The sequence below is a fragment of the Mustela nigripes genome, chromosome 2 (assembly GCF_022355385.1).
Source record: "Mustela nigripes isolate SB6536 chromosome 2, MUSNIG.SB6536, whole genome shotgun sequence".
In the NCBI taxonomy this organism is placed as follows: Eukaryota; Metazoa; Chordata; class Mammalia; order Carnivora; family Mustelidae; genus Mustela; species Mustela nigripes.
This window is the reverse complement of record NC_081558.1, coordinates 202,210,957-202,230,790: the sequence shown is the minus strand read 5'-3', so window position 1 is coordinate 202,230,790 and position 19,834 is coordinate 202,210,957. Positions and strand designations below refer to the sequence as shown.

Below are 19,834 nucleotides of genomic sequence, written 5' to 3'. Positions count from 1 at the left end.
AAAGTCAGAGCCAAACATTCAGCTGGAGGCTGAGGAAGTGGCTGAGGCAACAGCATGGCTGCCCATGTTTTGCTGTGGTTAGACGGAGTTCTCTGGTTGTGCTGATCTGCGTGTGACTGAGCTCCCATGGATGATTAGATTAAACAAGGCTGGGTTTTGAAAAGCTGCAGAGGCCCTAGAAATACCGTAGATGGAAGCCAATTCCCAGAATCAGATGTCAAGACTGACTGTGAGATGTGAAGTGAAAGAAAACTGGATTAAACTTGGTATTTACCCCCCCCAAACCTATAGCTTTAATCAACATGAACTGAGCCTTTTTTTTTTTTTTTTTTTTTTTTCTGTCCAGCCTGGAGCAAGGCCACACTGTGTCTTTCTCAGCCCCCAGATGAAAGGTGGGAATGGGTCTATACTAATATGTCCAGCAGCACTGAGAGATTGTTTAGTGTCAGTTCTGTATTTTTAAAATCCTATCCCAATTTCCCTTCCTCTTGGGTAGGCCTAGAGATTGTCCGTCACACGCGTGGAAATCCAAGTTGAAGGTCGCATAAAAAGTAAATACATCACAAACGTAATGCGTGATTTTTTTTCCTCTAATGAGTAGTCAATTTCCCCCTTCTCTCCTAAATCAGAAGTGTCTAGTAATATCAAAATTTATCAAGTAAGTAAAAACTGACACACAGAGATACAAGTGTTTTTAAGAAGTTTCCAGACCTGTCTGAGGCCAACAACTAGTATACAACAAGGGTCAGATCTGAACCCAATTCACCTGGCTCTAAAGCCCAGGGTTTTTCTGCTTTCCTATAATGGTCTGTTAGTGTTCATTTTTCAGGAGGTAAACCTGAATTTGATTCAAAAGGAGATGGACACAGCTTGCTATAAGGTGAAAAAATTGAGTTTTCTTCCTTCCAAATTAAATAATTGATACAACATGTACTTACCATGTATGTTTAATGTTTTGAAACGGGACTTTGGGAATTTTATCACTTCTATATAAAGATTTGCATCTGAATAGACGTGTATAATCCAATTATTAGAGCTCCCGAATCTCTTCTTCAAGGATTCTGGATTCTGATCCCATGTGAGTTGTTGGCTCACTCTTCAACCCCTGGCAAGATCTTCTTACACCTCAATAATCCCAGCTGGAAAATTAGGTAAAATAAAAACATGACCTCATTAAGAAACAGATGCTTCATCTGAGCAGTGCTTTCTTAAGTAAACACATTACAGAGCTTGTGACTTTTTTTTTTTTAGGATGTGGTTCTGTGTCCCCTTGTTCATTGGTCAGTTGGGGTCAAGAGACAAGAGTTTGAAATTCTGTTTAATTTTCAGACCAAAGTTTAGAAAAACAAACAGATTTCCTTCCTGAGGTTAATGTGATAAGTCAGCCCTTGTGGTACAGTAACACCTGAGCTGAATAAAAAGCTGGACCAATATTTTCCTTTCTCATTACGTGTCTTCACCCAGTGTACATGATCTCAGATTTTCTAACATCAGATTCATTTGTGAATTTAAGGAGGCAAAATACTTTTTAAGTCTATATTGTGAATATCAGTGATGAAATGTATTTAATGAAATGTTGCCTTTAGTTTAATTTAATGTTGCCATTTGCCTTTAAGAAGATAATTATTATACTAGAGAAATTATCATTGACTAATTATTGGCTAATCCTGAGATAACAATATAATTCAGACTCTTATCCTAGAGACCTTGCTTTGACATAATTTACTGTGAAATTCCTTTCCTTAATGTCATCCAAATAAACTCTTTCCTGATGTCACTTTGTGTGATGGACATTCGTTAGCAAGATTGTTGTATTTGCGATTTGATTTAATATCTATTAAGAATAGATCAGTATTCTCTCCAAAAGCATTTTCAACTTACATCTTGATTTTTACAAATGATTTCAAAAAGCAAGATAGAGTTCTGAGGTCTGCATCACGTGGGAAAATATTGGATTACACGGTTGCATTATTCTCTGAGTTTCCCTCTGACTCCTGTAATACCTTTTATTTCCTTCTTTTGTATATAAATACAAATGCTATTAACTAGTGCATCCACTACTCAAGTGTGTTTGTTCCTTCATCTCCTCAGGATTTGAGATGAGAGGTTACCAATTACACCAATCAAGAACTAATGATTGACTAAGAAAGACAGCATCATGAGCGAGATTACTTTAAGCCAACAAACTGGTCTTCAATCTTTTGCATGTCTACTAATCACAAAATAATAATACCTCCAAATAAAAATATGAATAAAAATACAAATACTAATTCGTCCTTAGAGCAAGACCTTGGGGCCTCTACTTGAAACCCTGACAGGGAACTGCCTTCTTAAATTTAGTACCTGCATTGTTGCTTCTCAGGACGGTTCTACTGCCTGAGCTTGGTTAAGCTTCTTCAAAACTCTTACCTTCAAAATTGCTCTGACTTCTCTTCACTCCTCTTTTCTACATGGACTCAAGAAAGAAATATCTATATTGCCTTTCTTTGTGGGTTTCATGGCCCTGTCACCCTGCCTCCTCCAAGGACCTCACGTCTCAACTAACTCTGCTCTGTGTTGTTCCAAAAACTCATCATGAGATACAGCTCGATAAAACAACCAGTTAATTTAGGGCTTGTAAACATTCTCTCCAACAATTCTTTATATTCTTCCCATGCTGTCTTATTCTCTGGGACATATTTTGTAAATCCCAGCTGTGCTAATCCTGCTAGAGGCTGCTTAGTGGAAAAATGCTTAGTCTCCAACCCACACCTGTGATTTTAAACATCTCTGTGGGTGATTGATGAACAAGCTCTCACTGCAAAAGGCAGATGTCCTAGGAGATCGGTGACATCATGATGCATTCTGATTAAGCCTTTCACAACACCGGCTTGAACTGTATTATTGTCAGCTACAACATTATAGTTTAAATTTCTTGGATTTCTGGATTTTCTGTTCATAATCTTTTAGCACCATGGTGTGTTTTCTCTAATGTGAATGTCCTTTTAAAACAGCTTGTGCCTTTGTATATATCTTGCCATTTCTTGCTCAAAAGATATGAGCAAATTTCAGACCAACATTAGATGTCTTAGCATCTTGATTGGGGGATCCCATTTGAAAATAACCACCTCTTTTGCTGTTCCCGGTCCTTAGTATGGCTGTCACGTTCCTCCTGAAGAGCATCCAAACGTCCCTCCCATTGATCTTCCATTTTAATTCCTGTCCAGCTCCTGAAGGGAAGTCACATGGGTCTCTCTCACTGTGTCCTGGTTGCAGTTACTGGAACTAGCTGCCTGTTTCCATGGGTGCTTAAATGTTCTTCGCGTTGACCATGACTCCTGGTGTCCTTGAGAGAGCATGCCTCTCCCAGCAAGCTGACAGACTTTCTTCATGGAAGACAAAACATTCCTCCAAAGAGTCTGTCTCTCAGTTGACCTTCAAGCAGCCCGTTCCTGACTCACTTTGCAGAACTGACAAAATTCACATCTTCTTTTAGTTCTTGTTGAAGTGGAACTAAGGTTTGTTCATGCTCAGAATGGCAATCTTTTTGGTTGTCCATATAAAAATACCTTATATGTATCTTTGGCAGCAATTAAGTTACATTGATAAATTAGCAAATTTAGAGAGCATAAAATTCACAATATTATGCCAAGTCACATGCCAAAAGATTCATAAAACTGTACCAAAATATTTTTAAATAAATGGCTTTCCTTATATAATTGAAATCTTTATAAAATTAGATGCCTCCTCTTTCTGTATGAAAGAAAAATTTGAGGTACTCTGCCAGATTTCTCAAAGAGAATTTGGTGTTTGCGACATGGCCTGTATTTTATTTATTTATTTATTTATTTATTTTTAAAAAGTTTATTTATTTATTTGACAGAGAGAGAGATCACAAGTAGGTGGAGAGGGAGGCAGAGAGAGAGGGAAGAAGCAGGCTCCCTGCCAAGCAGAGAGCCCGATGCAGGACTCGATTTTAGGACCCTGAGATCATGACCTGAGCTGAAGGCAGAGGCTTAACCCACTGAGCCATCCAGGTGCCCATACATGGCTTGTATTTTAAACCAGAAATCTGAAACTTATCCTCCAAAGGAAGTGAAAATCACTTGGATGCTATAATAAAAATTTATCTAGGGGCACTTGATGGTTCAGTTGGTTAAGCATCTGCCTTCAGCTCAGGTCATAATCCCAGCCCCATGTCAGGCTTCCTGCTCTGAGGGAAGTCTGCTTCTCCCTCTGTTTCTGTACCTCCTCCTGCTCATATTTTCTCTCTCTCTCTCTCAAATAAATAAAATCCTAAAAATATTCATCTAGAAAGTGCTAATTATTTACATATATATGGAGGAAAAGACTATTGCTTTGTTAAGTAAATATGGCGATCTTATGAACTAGAATTAGAAGTCACATACTTTTCTAAAATACAAAACCTGGATTCAAATAAATGTTATGTGGCAGAGGTCACCTTAGGCCACTTTCCCTCTTTCTTTTCTATGCCAGGGGAAAAAAACCCAGGTGTGAAATTTCCACACAAATCCCACAATGTTAGCTGATAAAGATTCTACGGTCGAAAAGTTCAAGGAGCACAGGGTGCCTTCTCAGAGTGCCTCTTCTAAGTATTAGACGTACCAAGTAACTTCAAGTCATTTTGAGCCGGGCATGATGAAATGTTCGGGTTTTTTCTGACCTGTGGGTTGCAGGAAAAAGAAATCAACACACCACCCAAAACTTGGACGAAGCCCTGCCAGTCTGTTGCATATGACTTGGGCCATACTTCACAGACTCTGATGCGCATTCGTGCTACTGGGCAAATAAAACGTGAGAGCAGGACGGTTTCCCACCGAAAACTTGCTAGGTTGGCAAATGCTATTGAAGTAAATAACTGCATAAATACCATAAAAATGTGGAGCTTTGGAAGGTCACCGAGCCCTAGCTACTTAACTTCAGCCATAGCAGCAAGCAGCTGCTTCAGTGGACAATTTTGTTACGAGGTGTTGGTGATTTAACAAGTTGGCCAAAAGTACTTGGAATGTGGCATGAAAGATTTCATCTCTGTTTTACTGTTGCATGCTGGACCTTTTTTTTTTTTTTTTTTTTTTTTTTTTTTGGCAGCATGGCCAAAAGTCCCTGCCTTTGGCATACAGGAGCCCAAAAAGAATGCATTAATCACTTTTCTGTAGTATTTTATACACCCTTTTTAATGCTATGTGTACGATTCTATAAAGCTTTACTAAAAAAGAAAAGCAACTGAGATCTACTTGTCTGCTTTTTTAGAGTCTATACAAACCACTGCCTTGGAATTTTTTTTAAAACAGTATTTTAGATTTACTGGTGAGTGTCATTTTATCCTTAGATGATGTGAAAATTAATCTTATATAATAAGAAAACAATTTTGATGATAAGAATGTGGTTAGGATACCTAGCTTGATAGACTGGAAATGCAGTGTGGGATTACAGAGACCATGTGTGGTGGACCGAGGCAGAATGATAAACTGATAAATTTGGACAATGACTTATCTTTCTAGTATTTGTTTTCTCTTTAAGCTTTAACACTCCATGATGGGCATCTTGGTATTTTAGACATTTCTACAATGTAAATGGGTGTGTTTTCAAAATATATCATTCCTTTGTGGGATTAGTAAACATGCAGAACTTTGCAAATGAAAGAACTGAAAGAATTGGAAGGGTGAAAGCAAGCTTATCTTTGCCTGGAATCGGCAAATTCATAATTTCTCTTTCTTTTCCCCCCAGATGACTGGGGCTCAGTCATCTGGGGGGAATCATCTCTCAGATTGTTAGCTACCTATTAACTTGGCCAAGAAAATAGAAGTTACTGATATTCAAAAACCATCTATTAAGTGCTTGCAACTTGCAGAACATTGAGTTAAATACAGAGATTTCAACAGTAGATGGAGGAGATGCTCTCTGATCTCATGGGGCTCGTAATTGATCGGAGAAGGCAGAAAATTAGACAAGTAATCAGAATAATATGTAGTGAGGGCTATGACATAATCCCACAGTTGCCAATTCTGGATTCTAAATAAGGCCCGTTTCTACATGTCATTGAGCATGTGTGATCCAGATGGATTATGGGAGCATCCACTCCTTAATGTAATTTTTCAGTTTTCCCCTAAATGTTCACCCAAAGTGACTGCTCTGACTACACACAGCTTTAATTTCCCTGGGGGTCCAGCCTGTGCATGAGAAGGCAGTTAAAATGAACTCATGCACATTTGGAGGGGGTGGTGCTGGGAGATGGGAAACCAAGTGCTCGTATAATTGTCATAGAAAAGTGGAAATGCAAAATCACCCATTATTGCATTCCTTCTCTTCTCTGCTTTAGGACATCTCCTTGGCCTCTCCCATGATGATTCCAAGTTCTGTGAAGAAAACTTTGGTTCCACAGAAGATAAGCGCTTAATGTCTTCTATCCTAACGAGCATTGATGCATCCAAACCCTGGTCCAAGTGCACCTCAGCCACCATCACAGAATTCCTGGATGATGGCCACGGTATGTATCATTTAAGACAACACGGGCTCAATAACAACACTTAGGGGAGATTATTACCAGTGTTACTTTATGACATCCTCATGAAGCCCACCATGCCTCCTGAGACAGTGGTTGTTTAGATAGGGTCAGGAGAGGAGCAGAGGGATGGTCTGTTGGTGTATAATGCCAACGTCCTTGGTGGCATTGTAGCTATGGTATTTTTGCTTTGGAATTGAGAAGTTCAAAAGAGAAGCAGTGTGGGAGACCACACAGAATGCCTCGCCAGTGCCCTGAAAGCCTGGCTTTTATTCCCTCTTTCACCACTAGCTTCCTGTGAGAATGTTGGCAGACATCTTGTTTCCCTGCTATTAATATGACTCTCAGAATTATTTGTTACATGCCTATTATAGGGGTGTGGTTAAGACGTAGGTGACAATTCTGTCGGATCCTCTTTATGGCAACAGAAAACCAAAAAGGAAGCTCTTTAGATTTGCATTCACTGGAAGAATCTGGCTTCATCCTGACAGCAGATTCTCCGGGAAGTAGAGTGAAAACTGCAGAACAGAAAGAGAAGAATCAATTTGAATGGCGGGAAAACACTTTAAGAACTTCAAAAGAAAATCTTTGACTGTTACCCGCTAGATACAGTTCAAGAGCATAATCTATTTTATTAAATTCTGCAAATCGGGGATTGGTCCTGTAAATTACATAAAAATACCAAAGAAGTAGAGGTTTTTAGAAATAATAAATTCTGACCCTTAAGTAGTCTTCAAAACAAGCTGTTGCTAATTTCCTAACATCCCTTGGACTTGAAACTACTAGAGGCACAGGAGGATAGATGCGTTCAAGTCAAGTGATTCAACTACAGACGCCAAGGTAGTTCAAGTTTCTCATGTTATAAAAATGGACTTATTCTCATTCCTTCTTTTTTTCTCTTAAAATTTGTCTCTTTCCAAAAGACTGAGTATGGACTGAATATGACAGAAATTTTTTGATCATAATAACTGTCCATAAAATTATCTCATGATGTGTGGTTCAGAATTAGCTAAGGAGAGTCTCAGAGAGTTGTTTTTCCTAGTTCCACAAAGTTTATGGCCTATTTCATAATACTAAGATATTATAGCACGCTGACCACTTTGAACTTTGGCTGTGTAATGTCAAAACAATTGATGAATTCAACTCTTTTAGACAAAAAGGAATTCTGCCACACAGTTCTTCAGTCTCTCGGAGGAAAAATCTGTTCATTAACTCAGTTTTGCTGCAATAGTGGTGAACCAGTAATGTTTTAGTTACTTTAAACTTTTTAAAATATCCTATTCCTAAAAACAATTCACATGCCTAGCCTGGTTTAAAATTTCCCACAATACAGTCTGTTCTCTGCTCATTAAAAGGACATCCCAATAATGCAAAGATTTAGGAAAAAAAATACTAGGAATCAATGTATTAGGCTTTTCCTTTAGACTAATACTAAGTGATAATTTTCTGTGTAGCTCAATTTACAATGCTGATTTAATGCTGATAAAGTTCTGCAGTGAATGTTTACATAATTATCTCCCTGTCCACACTGACCAAGTCAGGATCTAATAAAGTCCCTCTTGGGTGGAACCCTAGTCTCCACTTTTAATATTGCTTTTGCTGCCTTTTATTTCAGGTTTTCTGAAAATGAAATAACATTAATATTTTATTTCAGAATCACACATTACACATTCCAAAAGTTTGAGCTAAAGTTTGAATCCCTAAATGAACGGATTTAGTTGCTAAGGCAGCAAATAGTTATGGCTAAAATGGAACCAATTCTTTTTTTCCTGTGCAAGTATTAGGTCAGCTAATTACAATGCTGTGCAGAATTTTGTTCCTTCTTGCCATAATTTTGGAATGATTCGTTTATTTCATGTTTGTGGAATTCATGATCTTACGTTCTGTGCAGTAAATATGCTTTCAGTATTGTCTTCATTTCTTAACATTACTTCTGTATTTAAAAGTCTCCACACTCAGCTTTTTAAAAGTTTTCCAACAAATGACATATTTTATACAGCTCACTGTGTCCATTCCAGAGATCCTCATGGTAGATAACAACCAAGGAGCATACGTCTAGTAGAGGTGGATTTTGTTTACTGGCACTGATATAATCTTTTCTGAATTTCCCATGGATATGTTGAATAAACTGATTAAATTAGCAAAACTCTTGGAACAATAAATACCTGATAAGCCTACTTATTAACTCATTTCATCAAGCTTAGACCCTCATTTTTTAATATATTGTTTAGGCAGTCCTGTGTTACAACCAAAACACGCACACACACACGCGCACACGCGCACACACACTAATTTTATCAGTAGCCTGTAATGAATGAAGTCATTTCAGAATATGGAAAGCCAAAGAAGGCAATGGTACCATGGTTAGGGTTAGCCAAGCTCAACTATGCTCATTTGAAAACAGTTCTCACAGATATTGAAACAGTGGTATGCTCTAAGCACTGTCATTTAAACATGAATTCAAATAATCTAGTAACTTTTACCCCGTCACCAGAAAACTGACTTAAGTTAAAGTGAAAGTGTGATGATAGAAACTAATAAGCACAATTTTGAGATGTTTGAGGCTCTGACATTTCAACTTCAGAGCTTACGAGAGAACCAGGGAGAGCATCAAAGTCCTAGAGGAAAGGAAAAGAAGCACATCTTTCTTAGAAGACTCCACTGATACCAAAAAACCATGTAGTAAAATTGTTTTACGTTGCTCCTAGGAAATGACTCAGACTTCCATCCCAAGCCATTCATTGAGTTAATAGAAATAGTTCTACTCTTTTTCTGCACTAATTTTATAGGCCATAACGATTTAAGCAATGAAATAGTTATGGTAGGGGGTCCGGGGGTGCACTTCAGACAGATAGACTGAGAGTGAAAAGGAATATCATTTGATGATAAGGGAGAAACCAGAAAAGCTGTAAAGTATAGCCCTGAATCATTGACAGTTCAGAGATCTGGCTCCTTTTCCCAAAGGGTCAAAAACAGTATCACACCACCATGATCCCCGAAGGTATCTCCATATTTCACATGATACCATTATTGATACTCAGAAAAAAAGTGATTTGCAATTCCTGAGGAAAACTGAATTGTGACACTAATATAAAGGCTGCAAAACCATTGCTATGTTGAAGGAGATATTCTCCCAAGAATTACAGAATTTTTCAATGGGACCTAAAGAGTTCTTTTTCTGGAAAACCCATTTATAGATAACAACCCATCTCTCCCTCTCACCTCCAGTGGCTCTAGAGAAATGAGGTCTTAAAGCACAACTAAGTTCAAATCATTTGATTTGTTTTTAAAATTATTAGCCATAAGTAGCTGGACATTTGTAGCACTCTCCCACTGCCAAATTTAAATTCATTAATCCTGAGTGTTTCCTGATTTAGTTCCAAGAACTATGTAGCAATTTGGTTATGGTTGAAAAATCTACATGCACACGCTAAAATAACTGTGCCTACAGATTTGTGATTCAGAAAAGGAGAAGCCATGTCTCAGGGGAACCCCCCTCCCCAACCACCTTTGCCAAGATCCTTATAGACATTCTGCAGTGTTTATACAAGTTAGCTCTAGGCAAGCTGGCAAGGCCTCAGAAATAAAGGTAAGCACTGGCAAGGAAATTGTGCAGTGAAAGCAGGTTATTGAATTTCCTTTCTCAAATCCTATAACCTTGAAACCAAGAAAGATAGCTGCCTCTGCTCCCTCCCTAAGTCCACGGTGCCAGGTGATGAAAAAGGCCACCTCCCAAACAGGCACAGCTCAGGAACCCTCTTGACAACAGACTGCAAAGGAAAATCTAGAGAGAACTGTGAAATAGTAACATGCAGCATGTTTGAAGAGCTAAGTTCACTGCATCCACTAAACACAGAACTTTGGAGATAAAAGGCTATTAGAAACCTGGCTCTCCCAGTTCTGTGAATTCTTTGTCTGTGGAGACTATAGTCTAGTATTAAATAAGATCTTAATGTTCAGTTTTTAAGGTAGTACTCATACATTTTAAGGTCCGTCATGATAGGATCTCAATTTTCACAATAAATATGTTCTTTGAAAGAGTCTGCACGTAAGACATATATTGTAAGGACACGGTGACCTGTGTTAAACAACAACAACAACAACAACAACACAGCTATGCTTCATTCTTTAACAAGGACACTTTTCCATCTAATTTCCTTGGCATCACCTTTGCTAAACAGAGCCCTTAAAGCTTGTGACAGTTTCACAAACAGACCCCCAGGATCACTTTTGATCAGCAACCATGGTCTGTACATTTCAGCGCCTTTAAGTGTTCTCTTCCACCTTTCATCTGCCACTGATGCCCATAATACACCAGTTTCTCTTTCATGTTAGCCATTCAAATAAAGACCTAAAAGAACTTTGAGTTGCCAGGCCAGGGAGTTGTGCTTGGAAGTAAAAGGGGACAATCTGCAATGGATGAGTTTCATTAGGAATGTTGATTTCTGATATGCCGTGGATATCTGGGCTGATGCCTAATTTCATGCCTGTGTATTAGAAAGGAAGAGAGGACAGAAATAACCATAGCGTTAGAAACAGAGAAGAAAATATGAAAAGACTAGAGAAGAGCTAACTTTGAGCTGATAATTTTCATTAATCATTAAAATGAAGGACAAACAGTGCTGGCTGTCAGGTACAAAAAAGCCACGATTTTTCTGCTGTTTCCCAGCGGTCTGGCACACCTTCCATCACCCGTAGTATACTCTGTGGCCACGGAGAGACTTCCACTTTCTTTCCTTTGTTTATCCATCACAAATCACTGCCTTTTACTTTTTAACTTTTATACCTTTAAGCATTTAACTGAACACGGATGGCAAAAAAAAAAAAAAAAAAAAAAAGGCAATATGGACACATTTGTATTGTCTTTCTTTTGGAAGCTATCCATTTTTACACATAGGAAACCTTAAAACAAAAGAAAAGAAGGATGCAGAGAGGAAAAGAAAAAAAAAAGTTGGCAATGTGTGGAAAAGAACAAACAGGCAAAATGTTGGCAACAAAGCCCAGATAGGATTTTAAACGGGGATAAAGTGAAATATTTGTGAACTAGGTAGGAAGGAGTGGTTGAGAATAAAAGTCAAGCAGATTCAGAAAAGTCAGCAGTAGATTGGCTACTTTTAGAGCTCAAGGCAAATGATACTGGAAGATTGACAGATTATCTCTTTCATTCTTCCCCCAAACTGTAGCATTTTTTTTTTAATGGACAATAATCCAGCATTAGATTTTAAATATTTCATACCATGAGATTCAGAATCAGGCTCTAGATTATTTTTTGTTGTTGTTCCATAGTACAACAATGAAAGCATTCCATTTGCAAAAGAGGTCTATACCTATTTTATTGCAAATGGTCAAAATTCAATGTATAGGGTAAACAGAAACTAAGGCAGCAACACATCCTGATGAGAACATTGGAATAATAAATTAATGGCAATTCTGAAATAAATCATTTGATTATAAGCAGGAACTCCACCCCAGTTCCCTTTCTCTAAGGGAAAACCATAGAGCTGAGATACAGTATCTTTCGTAGCAAAGCAAAAGTGTGATTCATTTTTTAAAACTTATACTTTGGACCTGAAACTAATGTACCATTATCTGTCAGCTATACTCAAATCAACAAAAACAGAACAAAACTTCTACTGTGGCATTAAGCTTTTTAAAGAGATGGCCACATCTTGAAGTCTACTTGTTATAAGTTGATTTCAAATTGAATTCTACATTTCTTTCTGCTCATATCATGTCCTCTGGAGGTAGAAAGAGGTCAGTGACTACAGGTCCACAAAGAGGTGGTGAGTTATGTTGGCTTGAGACGTACAAGGTGGATCCATGCCACGTGTACCCACACATGTTGAAGACTTCCCAGCTAATCCTTAGTGGTGCAGTCTTAACGGTTCTGTGCTTTTTAGTAAAATAAGAGTTTCTTAAAACAGCACTTTTGAAGAATTGGAGAGCATTCTCGCTGTCTCAGAAATTTGTTGACAGTCTTGTAACATCAGCAATCTGTGGAGCATTCCCTGGTTTACACAATCTTCTTCCTTTCTTTCTTTTTTCTTTTTTTTTTTTTTAAGATTTTATTTATTTATTTGTCAGAGAGAGAGAGAGAGAAAGAGAGAGAGAGAGAGCACACAGGCAGGCAGAGTGGCAGCAGAGGCAGAGGGAAAAGCAGGCTCCCTGCTGGGCAAGGAGCCCGATGCGGGACTTGATCCCAGGATATTGAGATCATGACCTGAGCCGAAGGCAGCTGCTTAACCAACTGAGTCACTCAGGCGTCCCTTTTTTTTTTTTCTTTTTAATGTAACAATGAAGATAACGCTTCTCTTGGAGTTGTCGATGCCTAATCTTACTAAACAAGGTTTAGTGAGGGTTTACTATCATTCTTTCCTATTGACTCGGTGTTGATGTTTTTCTTTTAACTGGATGTTTTTCTCCCAAAGTTCTCTTTGGCGGGTTACTGATTTTTAATGCTTTTTCTGGCTTGCCTTCAGAAGCTTTACCTCTTCAAACGTTCTGGCTTGGAAATTAAATAGGAACTCTGCTCCGTATTCATTTTCATATAATGCTTCCATCACAGATTGGCAAATTCTAAGGTATTCCCTTTGAAGAAACTTGAACGAAAATATTTGCAGTATACTTAAAACATGCTGACTCTTCCATGTCTCAGTGGAAAGTAGGATTGAAATGAGATTTTCTTTTGTTAAGTAAAAAGAATGACTCAAATATATCTAAAATTGTTAAATACGTTGAGCATAGTATCAACTGTCATTGCTTTGTATTTTTCTGGTCACCCTTTCTATCTGTTAGTCACAGTGAGAAGAGAGACATTTCCCAGAACTTGAAAATCCGTTAAGGAGATATTAATTAGCTTGGTCAAGAACACTCAGCCACTTGGTGTTTGGCCAGAATTAGACTTTAGACTGGGTGTTTCCACCATTAGACACAGTATCTGTTATTTGAAGGATTCCTCCACATACCTGCCAGGTCCACAGTAAAACAGGAAATCTATCCACATGCAGAGGCAAGATGCTACGCGATGAAGCATAAACCCCTAATAGCTATGTGACCTTGGCTCAGTGACCAATTTTTCCATTTCTCAATTTCCTTATCTGTAAGAAAAGGAAAATACTAGAATCTGCTTTGTGGAGTTCTTGTGAGGATTAAACAAGTGAATACATATTTTTTAAAGATTTTACTTACTTATTTGACAGACAGAGACCACACATAGACAGAGAGGCAGGCAGAGAGAGAGAGAGAGGAGGAAACAGGCTCCCCGCTGAGCAGAGAGCCCAATGCAGGGCTTGATTCCAGGACCCTGAGATCATGATCTGAGCTGAAGGCAGAGGCTTAACCCACTGCGCCACCCAGTTGCCCCAACAAGTGAATATATTTTAAAAAGGGAGAATGGTGGGGTGCCTGGGTGGCTCAGTGGGTTAAGCCTCTGCCTTCGGCACAGGTCACGATCTCGGGGTCCCTGGAATCAGGCCCCCGCATCAGGTTCTCTGCTTGGTGGGGAGCTGCTTCCCTCTCTCTCTCTCTGCCAACCTGTGATCTCTGTCTGTCAAATAATTAAATAAAATCTTAAAAAAAAAAAAAGAAAAGAAAAGAAAGGGAGAATGGTGTAAATGTGTAACAAATATTTTTTTTTATTTTTAGTACTATGAATAGTTGATGAGAAAATCCCAAAATCCTAAGTAGACAAAAGTGGGCAGAAACTGAAGGGCGATGTGCATGATCCCGTAGGCCCAGAGACAATTCATGGTGTTAACCACAGGTCACGGAGTCTTAGGGAAGCTTCTGAGGGGAGAGGAAGAAGGTATCAGCTTCTGAATTTGTTTTGCCCGAGTATGTGGCCACTTCTATTGATTCCCCCAAACTTACTCCCTTATATCCCCCATATTATGTAAGGAGAGCACCAACTTTGTGCAACATACTTCGAGTACCCAACAACTACTAGTTGTGTTAAAGAATAGACCCAAACGGTGACAAAGAAGAAGAATTAAAAGATGGGTTTCATTCCAAATTATCAAAGATAATGTCTTGTCTTTGCCCACTGCTCCTTTATTCTGTGACTCTTGAATTCTTTATTAAAATTCACATACGTCCAGAAGAAATACTTGATTTTTTCTGTTTTCTCCACCTTAGTGGGAGACCGCAGGGGTGGAGGGGTGGATCTGGATTTTTTTGTGTGTTTTCCCAATATCTAGTATGTATTTCCCAATATCTAGTATTTCCCAATATCTAGTATCCCAATATCATACTATGTCTAGTATGCCAGAACATTGTAGGTGCTGACCAAATGCTTGTTGAGGGCAAGAATGAATCAGGTCTCACTTTTTTTTATTGTTTATGCAATTAATGGGGAGGAGACTTGGGTGGGCACATGAGGAAGAGAAAATCTAAAAGTAGACAAAAGTATAGACAACATGGATAAACTCTTTCTCAGAGTTGTAAATGCTTATTTACTATGACTATTGTCGTTGCTGTTATATCCATTATATTATTTCCTATAGGTCTGTGACAATTTCTCCTACTCCCTCAGCACAATGGCTATTTTCACAACTAATTATTACAAAATAATTTTATTTGATCATCCCACTGCCATTATTAGAGATGTCCCAGAGCACATAGCTAGCCCACGGAAAATCCTGGACGGGGTTCGGGAATGCAAAGAGGTGCGCTCTACCGGCCCCGAAGGAGGCCCTCCTCCAGGGCTTCAGCCTGTAGATCTGTGAGCACTGAATTTTCAGATGCAGGATTTTAGTAGCTTCAAACCCAAACACAGAGCAGTGGTCAATCTTGGTTATTCTTTTAGGTAACTGTTTGCTAGATCTACCCCGCAAGCAGATCCTGGGCCCGGAAGAACTCCCCGGACAGACGTACGATGCCACGCAGCAGTGCAACCTGACTTTTGGGCCCGAGTACTCCGTGTGCCCCGGCATGGACGTCTGCGCCCGCCTCTGGTGCGCCGTGGTGCGCCAAGGCCAGATGGTGTGTCTCACCAAGAAGCTGCCGGCCGTGGAGGGAACACCATGTGGGAAAGGGAGGATCTGCCTGCAGGGCAAGTGTGTGGACAAAACCAAGAAAAAATATTATTCAGTAAGTGATTTGCTTGTCACGCAATGCCTGGGGACACAGGATCTGAAGTCCATTCCTGTGACATGTGTGGGCACTGTCACAAGAAGGCTTTCTTCCCCAGTTAAAATATTTTTCCTTGAGATGCCCAAGCAGAGCATTTGCGGGCTCATCTCTGAGTTTCGAAGTCCCGAGGAGAGCACTAACAGAAGGCACAGTGCTTCTGTCTTCTAAGACTGTCCTACAACTGTGCATTCTTAGATACTCTGACAGCAGCCAGAAGAAATTCATCACCCAGTCCTAAGCGGAGGGGTTTATAATAGTCTTCCCTCTAGAAGTGTCTCTGCTTCCTGCTACAGAATGATAGACCCTGCAGAATGATAGACCCGGAGTCTACAACTCCCCTGTGGTGTGGGCGCAGGTGGTGTGTGCATGGGGCGTGGGTGCATTTCAATATCTGTCACAGTCCCTCTCTACAGAGAAGGACTCTAGTCTAATGAGACTGAAGCCGAACTCAGGTCAAATGCATTATGCGTGTGACAGAGGGTCTGTCTCTGATGGGATGTGTGGTATCAACAAGGGAATGCAGAATATCAATGCTAAACAGGGAGAAAAAATGTAAATGCAACCAACCATTCCAGGCATCATGCACAATCTTTAGCATCATATATTTTGTCCAAGATGCAGGATCAGAGTTGACAGAAAGTTAGCTATGGTTCAAGTGGTTATTAACAGCAATGCACCATATCAGAAGGCACAGAGAAACCCAGGACTCCTTCTTATAGCGTGCTCTGTTCTGCCAGGGAAACATCCAGATCCTAGTGCCAGGGGGCGGCAGGGAGCAGAAGCAATGACTTGCTTAGAATTGGATTTGCACTATAATTCCAGAATGTCCAATATCTGTGGCCATGTTCAAGTCCATGAAAATTTATACCTGTGACGGGATTTCCACTATGTCATCGGATGCAAGTGATTTCTAAATATATGTTTTGAATGTTTTTTTTTTTCCTCCTTTCTGCATTAAAATGTCTTCTATTTTCTATTTTAGACATCAAGCCATGGCAACTGGGGGTCCTGGGGGCCTTGGGGCCAGTGTTCTCGCTCATGTGGGGGAGGAGTACAGTTTGCCTACCGGCACTGCAATAATCCCGCACCCAGAAACAGCGGCCGCTACTGCACGGGGAAGAGGGCCATCTACCGCTCCTGCAATGTCATGCCCTGCCCACCTAACGGTACGCTGCTCCCAAGTGTCGGCAACCACCATGTGCCACGTGTAATTTGTATTCTAGCAGTAGCAGATAGAGAAGGCTGGAGAAATCACCTGGAGAACTCCACAGTTCCACCAGTGTGAGAATCAATAACAAATACATGAGCGATGTTTTAAACTACTAATAAAAAAATCAGATATTTAGAGGGTAGGAAGAAAATAATTGTTGCTTTCAACTCCCATGTACAGATAAAACCCAGCACTGGTGTGTAAAGAAGCTCTGAAAAAAAAGTTCTCATCTTCATGTTAAAATTACTCAAATGCACATGACTATGCCTGAGTTTCAGAAGAAACAAAGTAATAACATGACTTGTTTGTTTTGTAGGTAAATCTTTTCGTCACGAGCAGTGTGAGGCCAAAAATGGGTATCAGTCTGACGCAAAAGGAGTCAAAACGTTTGTGGAGTGGGTCCCCAAATATGCAGGCGTCCTGCTGGGAGACGTGTGCAAACTGACCTGCAGAGCCAAGGGCACTGGTTACTACGTGGTGTTTTCTCCAAAGGTAACCGCACACCGACTGTCCAGAAACAGCAAGCGTCCTCGCCAGAAATTATTTGGTAGAATAAAGCCTAGAGATACTAAATATCAACTGTCATTATTTATTGGATGACTAAGTTTTGGAGGGTTTTATTTTCATCTCTGTAGTGTCTTTGTTTGCAAAACTTATATGAAAAACAAAAAATATCCTGTAAACAAAACGAGTTAATGTTTTAAAAGCTATTTTGGAAAAGTTGTAACTGTCAGGGAAGGTAAGGTGTGACCTTCACTTCAAAACTGCCATGAAAACAACCTGAATTTCCTCAGTACGTTGGTATAGGAAACTGAAAGCAAGAAAGCTCTCTACTTTTCTATCATTTAATTAAGAATTTCTTTGGTGACTTATGAAAATAGGTTTCAAGATCATCATCTCTGACCCAGACCTTTAAATGTCTTGCACCCTTAATATGAACCAATGTCCTTATAGGTATTGACATTGTAATATATGCATGTGAAATTATCCCTTATTTTTCACAGGACAGCATTTTCTAAGTTACTAAGTTTTATTCCTCACAATTGGTGTTACGAAGCAACATAAAATAATGTTTTTTCTAATTTATAAACAGGTGCTACATTTAAAATCTGAATCTGGCCTCCAGATATGTGTGAAATATGACTGAAAAATAAGTTAACATCCAACAAGTAATTTTAAAATACTTTGTCTTTTTATTGCAAGATAATATATTTTCACTTAAAAGATAGGACAAAGAATAAGAGCAAAAATATCAGCTGGCATTGCCACCACCCGGAGAGCTGTGAGCCTGTTGACGTGTGTCCTGCTTCGGTTCACACACATACACACACGCACATACACGCACATGAAAAGAGTTGTATATACACAAGTACAAAGCACATCTGTTTATTTACATACAAGACTGTACATATTTCTTATATATACTCACATGTACAAACCAGGGAGTCCATATATCGACTATTTTACAACTAGCTTTTTTTTTTTTTTAAGATTTTATTTATTTAATTGACAGAGAGAGAGACTGAGAGCACCAGTAGGAGGAGCAACAGGGAGAAGCAGGTTCCTTGCTGAGCAGAGAGCCCGACGCGGGGTCCATCCCAGGACTCTGGGATGATGACTTGAGCCCAAGGCAGCTGCTTCACCGTCTGAGCCACCCAGGCGCCCCCATAACTGCTTTTTAAGAACATACTGATTCCTTTACTCAACATGCAGTCAGAGTCTCCCAGCAAGTACTTTCCTCTGACTTCCCCAGACTCTTTCTACGCTAATTCGTTGGTTTCGATTTCAGCATCTGACAGTTCAGCGCACGATAGGGAATGCTTTCCAGCCATTAACAAGGTTTTGAATGTCAATTTCAGATTTTCAAATCTATTTCTATAGTAACAATCACGCCACAAAGAAGGATCTCCACAATCTGGAGCATGTTCATTTTCTGCTCTCCACACAAGTGACAAGTCCCCCAGGCTAAGGGAAATCGTCCTGGGGACTGTGCTTCACACAGCAGCAAGGGAAATGGGTACCTTAGGTCTCCTGGCATATTTGGAATTAAGCTCAAGAGAAAAAGGGCATAACCCAGATTTATCCCAGATCTGCTTTCTGGCAAGACATCAGGATTTTTCAGGCCACTAGGGTTTGGGGTTGGTTGGTTATTTTTCGATGCACTATCCTTGTCAAACACAAAACTCCACAAATTGGAACTTGCTGTTTTACCATGAAAACCAAGTACCTGTGCACAGGTACCTTCCCATTGCTAACAGGGTCCTTGTTATTCAGGTGACAGATGGGACCGAATGCAGGCCGTATAGTAACTCCGTCTGTGTCCGGGGCAAGTGTGTACGCACCGGCTGTGATGGCATCATCGGCTCAAAGCTGCAGTATGACAAGTGTGCCGTGTGTGGGGGAGACAACTCCAGCTGCACAAAGGTGATTGGAACTTTCAATAAAAAAAGGTAAGGTGAGAGAATCATTGCCCTGACAGGCATCAAGCGAGGCTTTAGACTTGCACCACTGAGAAAAGGGGACTTGTGTTACATCGTAAGGTGTCTCTGGGAGGAGGTCCAGCATGGCCCTAGTAATATATCCTACGTATGACAACCAAAGAGGGCGTGAGAAAGCTCTGGTTGCAGAGTGCAAACTCCCACGGCTTCTGGAAGCAGAGAAACTGCGTGGCTCTGAGGTCAAGATCTTACAGCATGCGAGCACCGAAAACAAAAAAGCTGTGAAATCCCCACTAGCGATTTCTGGCAGATCTGTTATTCCTGAAACCGCATTTAGGGGAGGACGGCTGGTTTCCATCATAATTATTTCATTTTACAGACACATTTTCACTAAGCTGTATTTTTCTTGAGAAGACATGTCCCATTGCAAACGTCAGTTAACTGCAGGGCTGGAGGCAGCAGTGTCATTTATAGTGAGCGCTCCTGGTTTATATCGACTCTATAAAGAACGTACAATAATGTCTGCTTCCTCTTACGGTCTTTGATTATGCTTTC

The 19,834-nt window shown here is 39.8% G+C and overlaps 1 protein-coding gene across 3 annotated transcripts in view; it reads left to right on the top strand.

Moving 5' to 3' along the window:
• The window catches only part of ADAMTS5 (ADAM metallopeptidase with thrombospondin type 1 motif 5), a 47,182-nt gene that overhangs the window by 17,183 nt on the left and 10,165 nt on the right, over positions 1 to 19,834 (top strand). For 2 of the 3 annotated variants that reach the window (XM_059392204.1, XM_059392203.1), the window contains exons 3-7: positions 6,320 to 6,487; positions 15,306 to 15,589; positions 16,614 to 16,797; positions 17,158 to 17,333; positions 19,116 to 19,291. In XM_059392204.1, coding sequence (XP_059248187.1) covers positions 6,320 to 6,487; positions 15,306 to 15,589; positions 16,614 to 16,797; positions 17,158 to 17,333; positions 19,116 to 19,291 — 988 coding nt within the window. Of the gene's footprint in view, positions 1 to 6,319; positions 6,488 to 15,305; positions 15,590 to 16,613; positions 16,798 to 17,157; positions 17,334 to 19,115; positions 19,297 to 19,834 lie in introns of all 3 variants that reach the window. The other variant, XM_059392205.1, reaches the window with a different exon arrangement.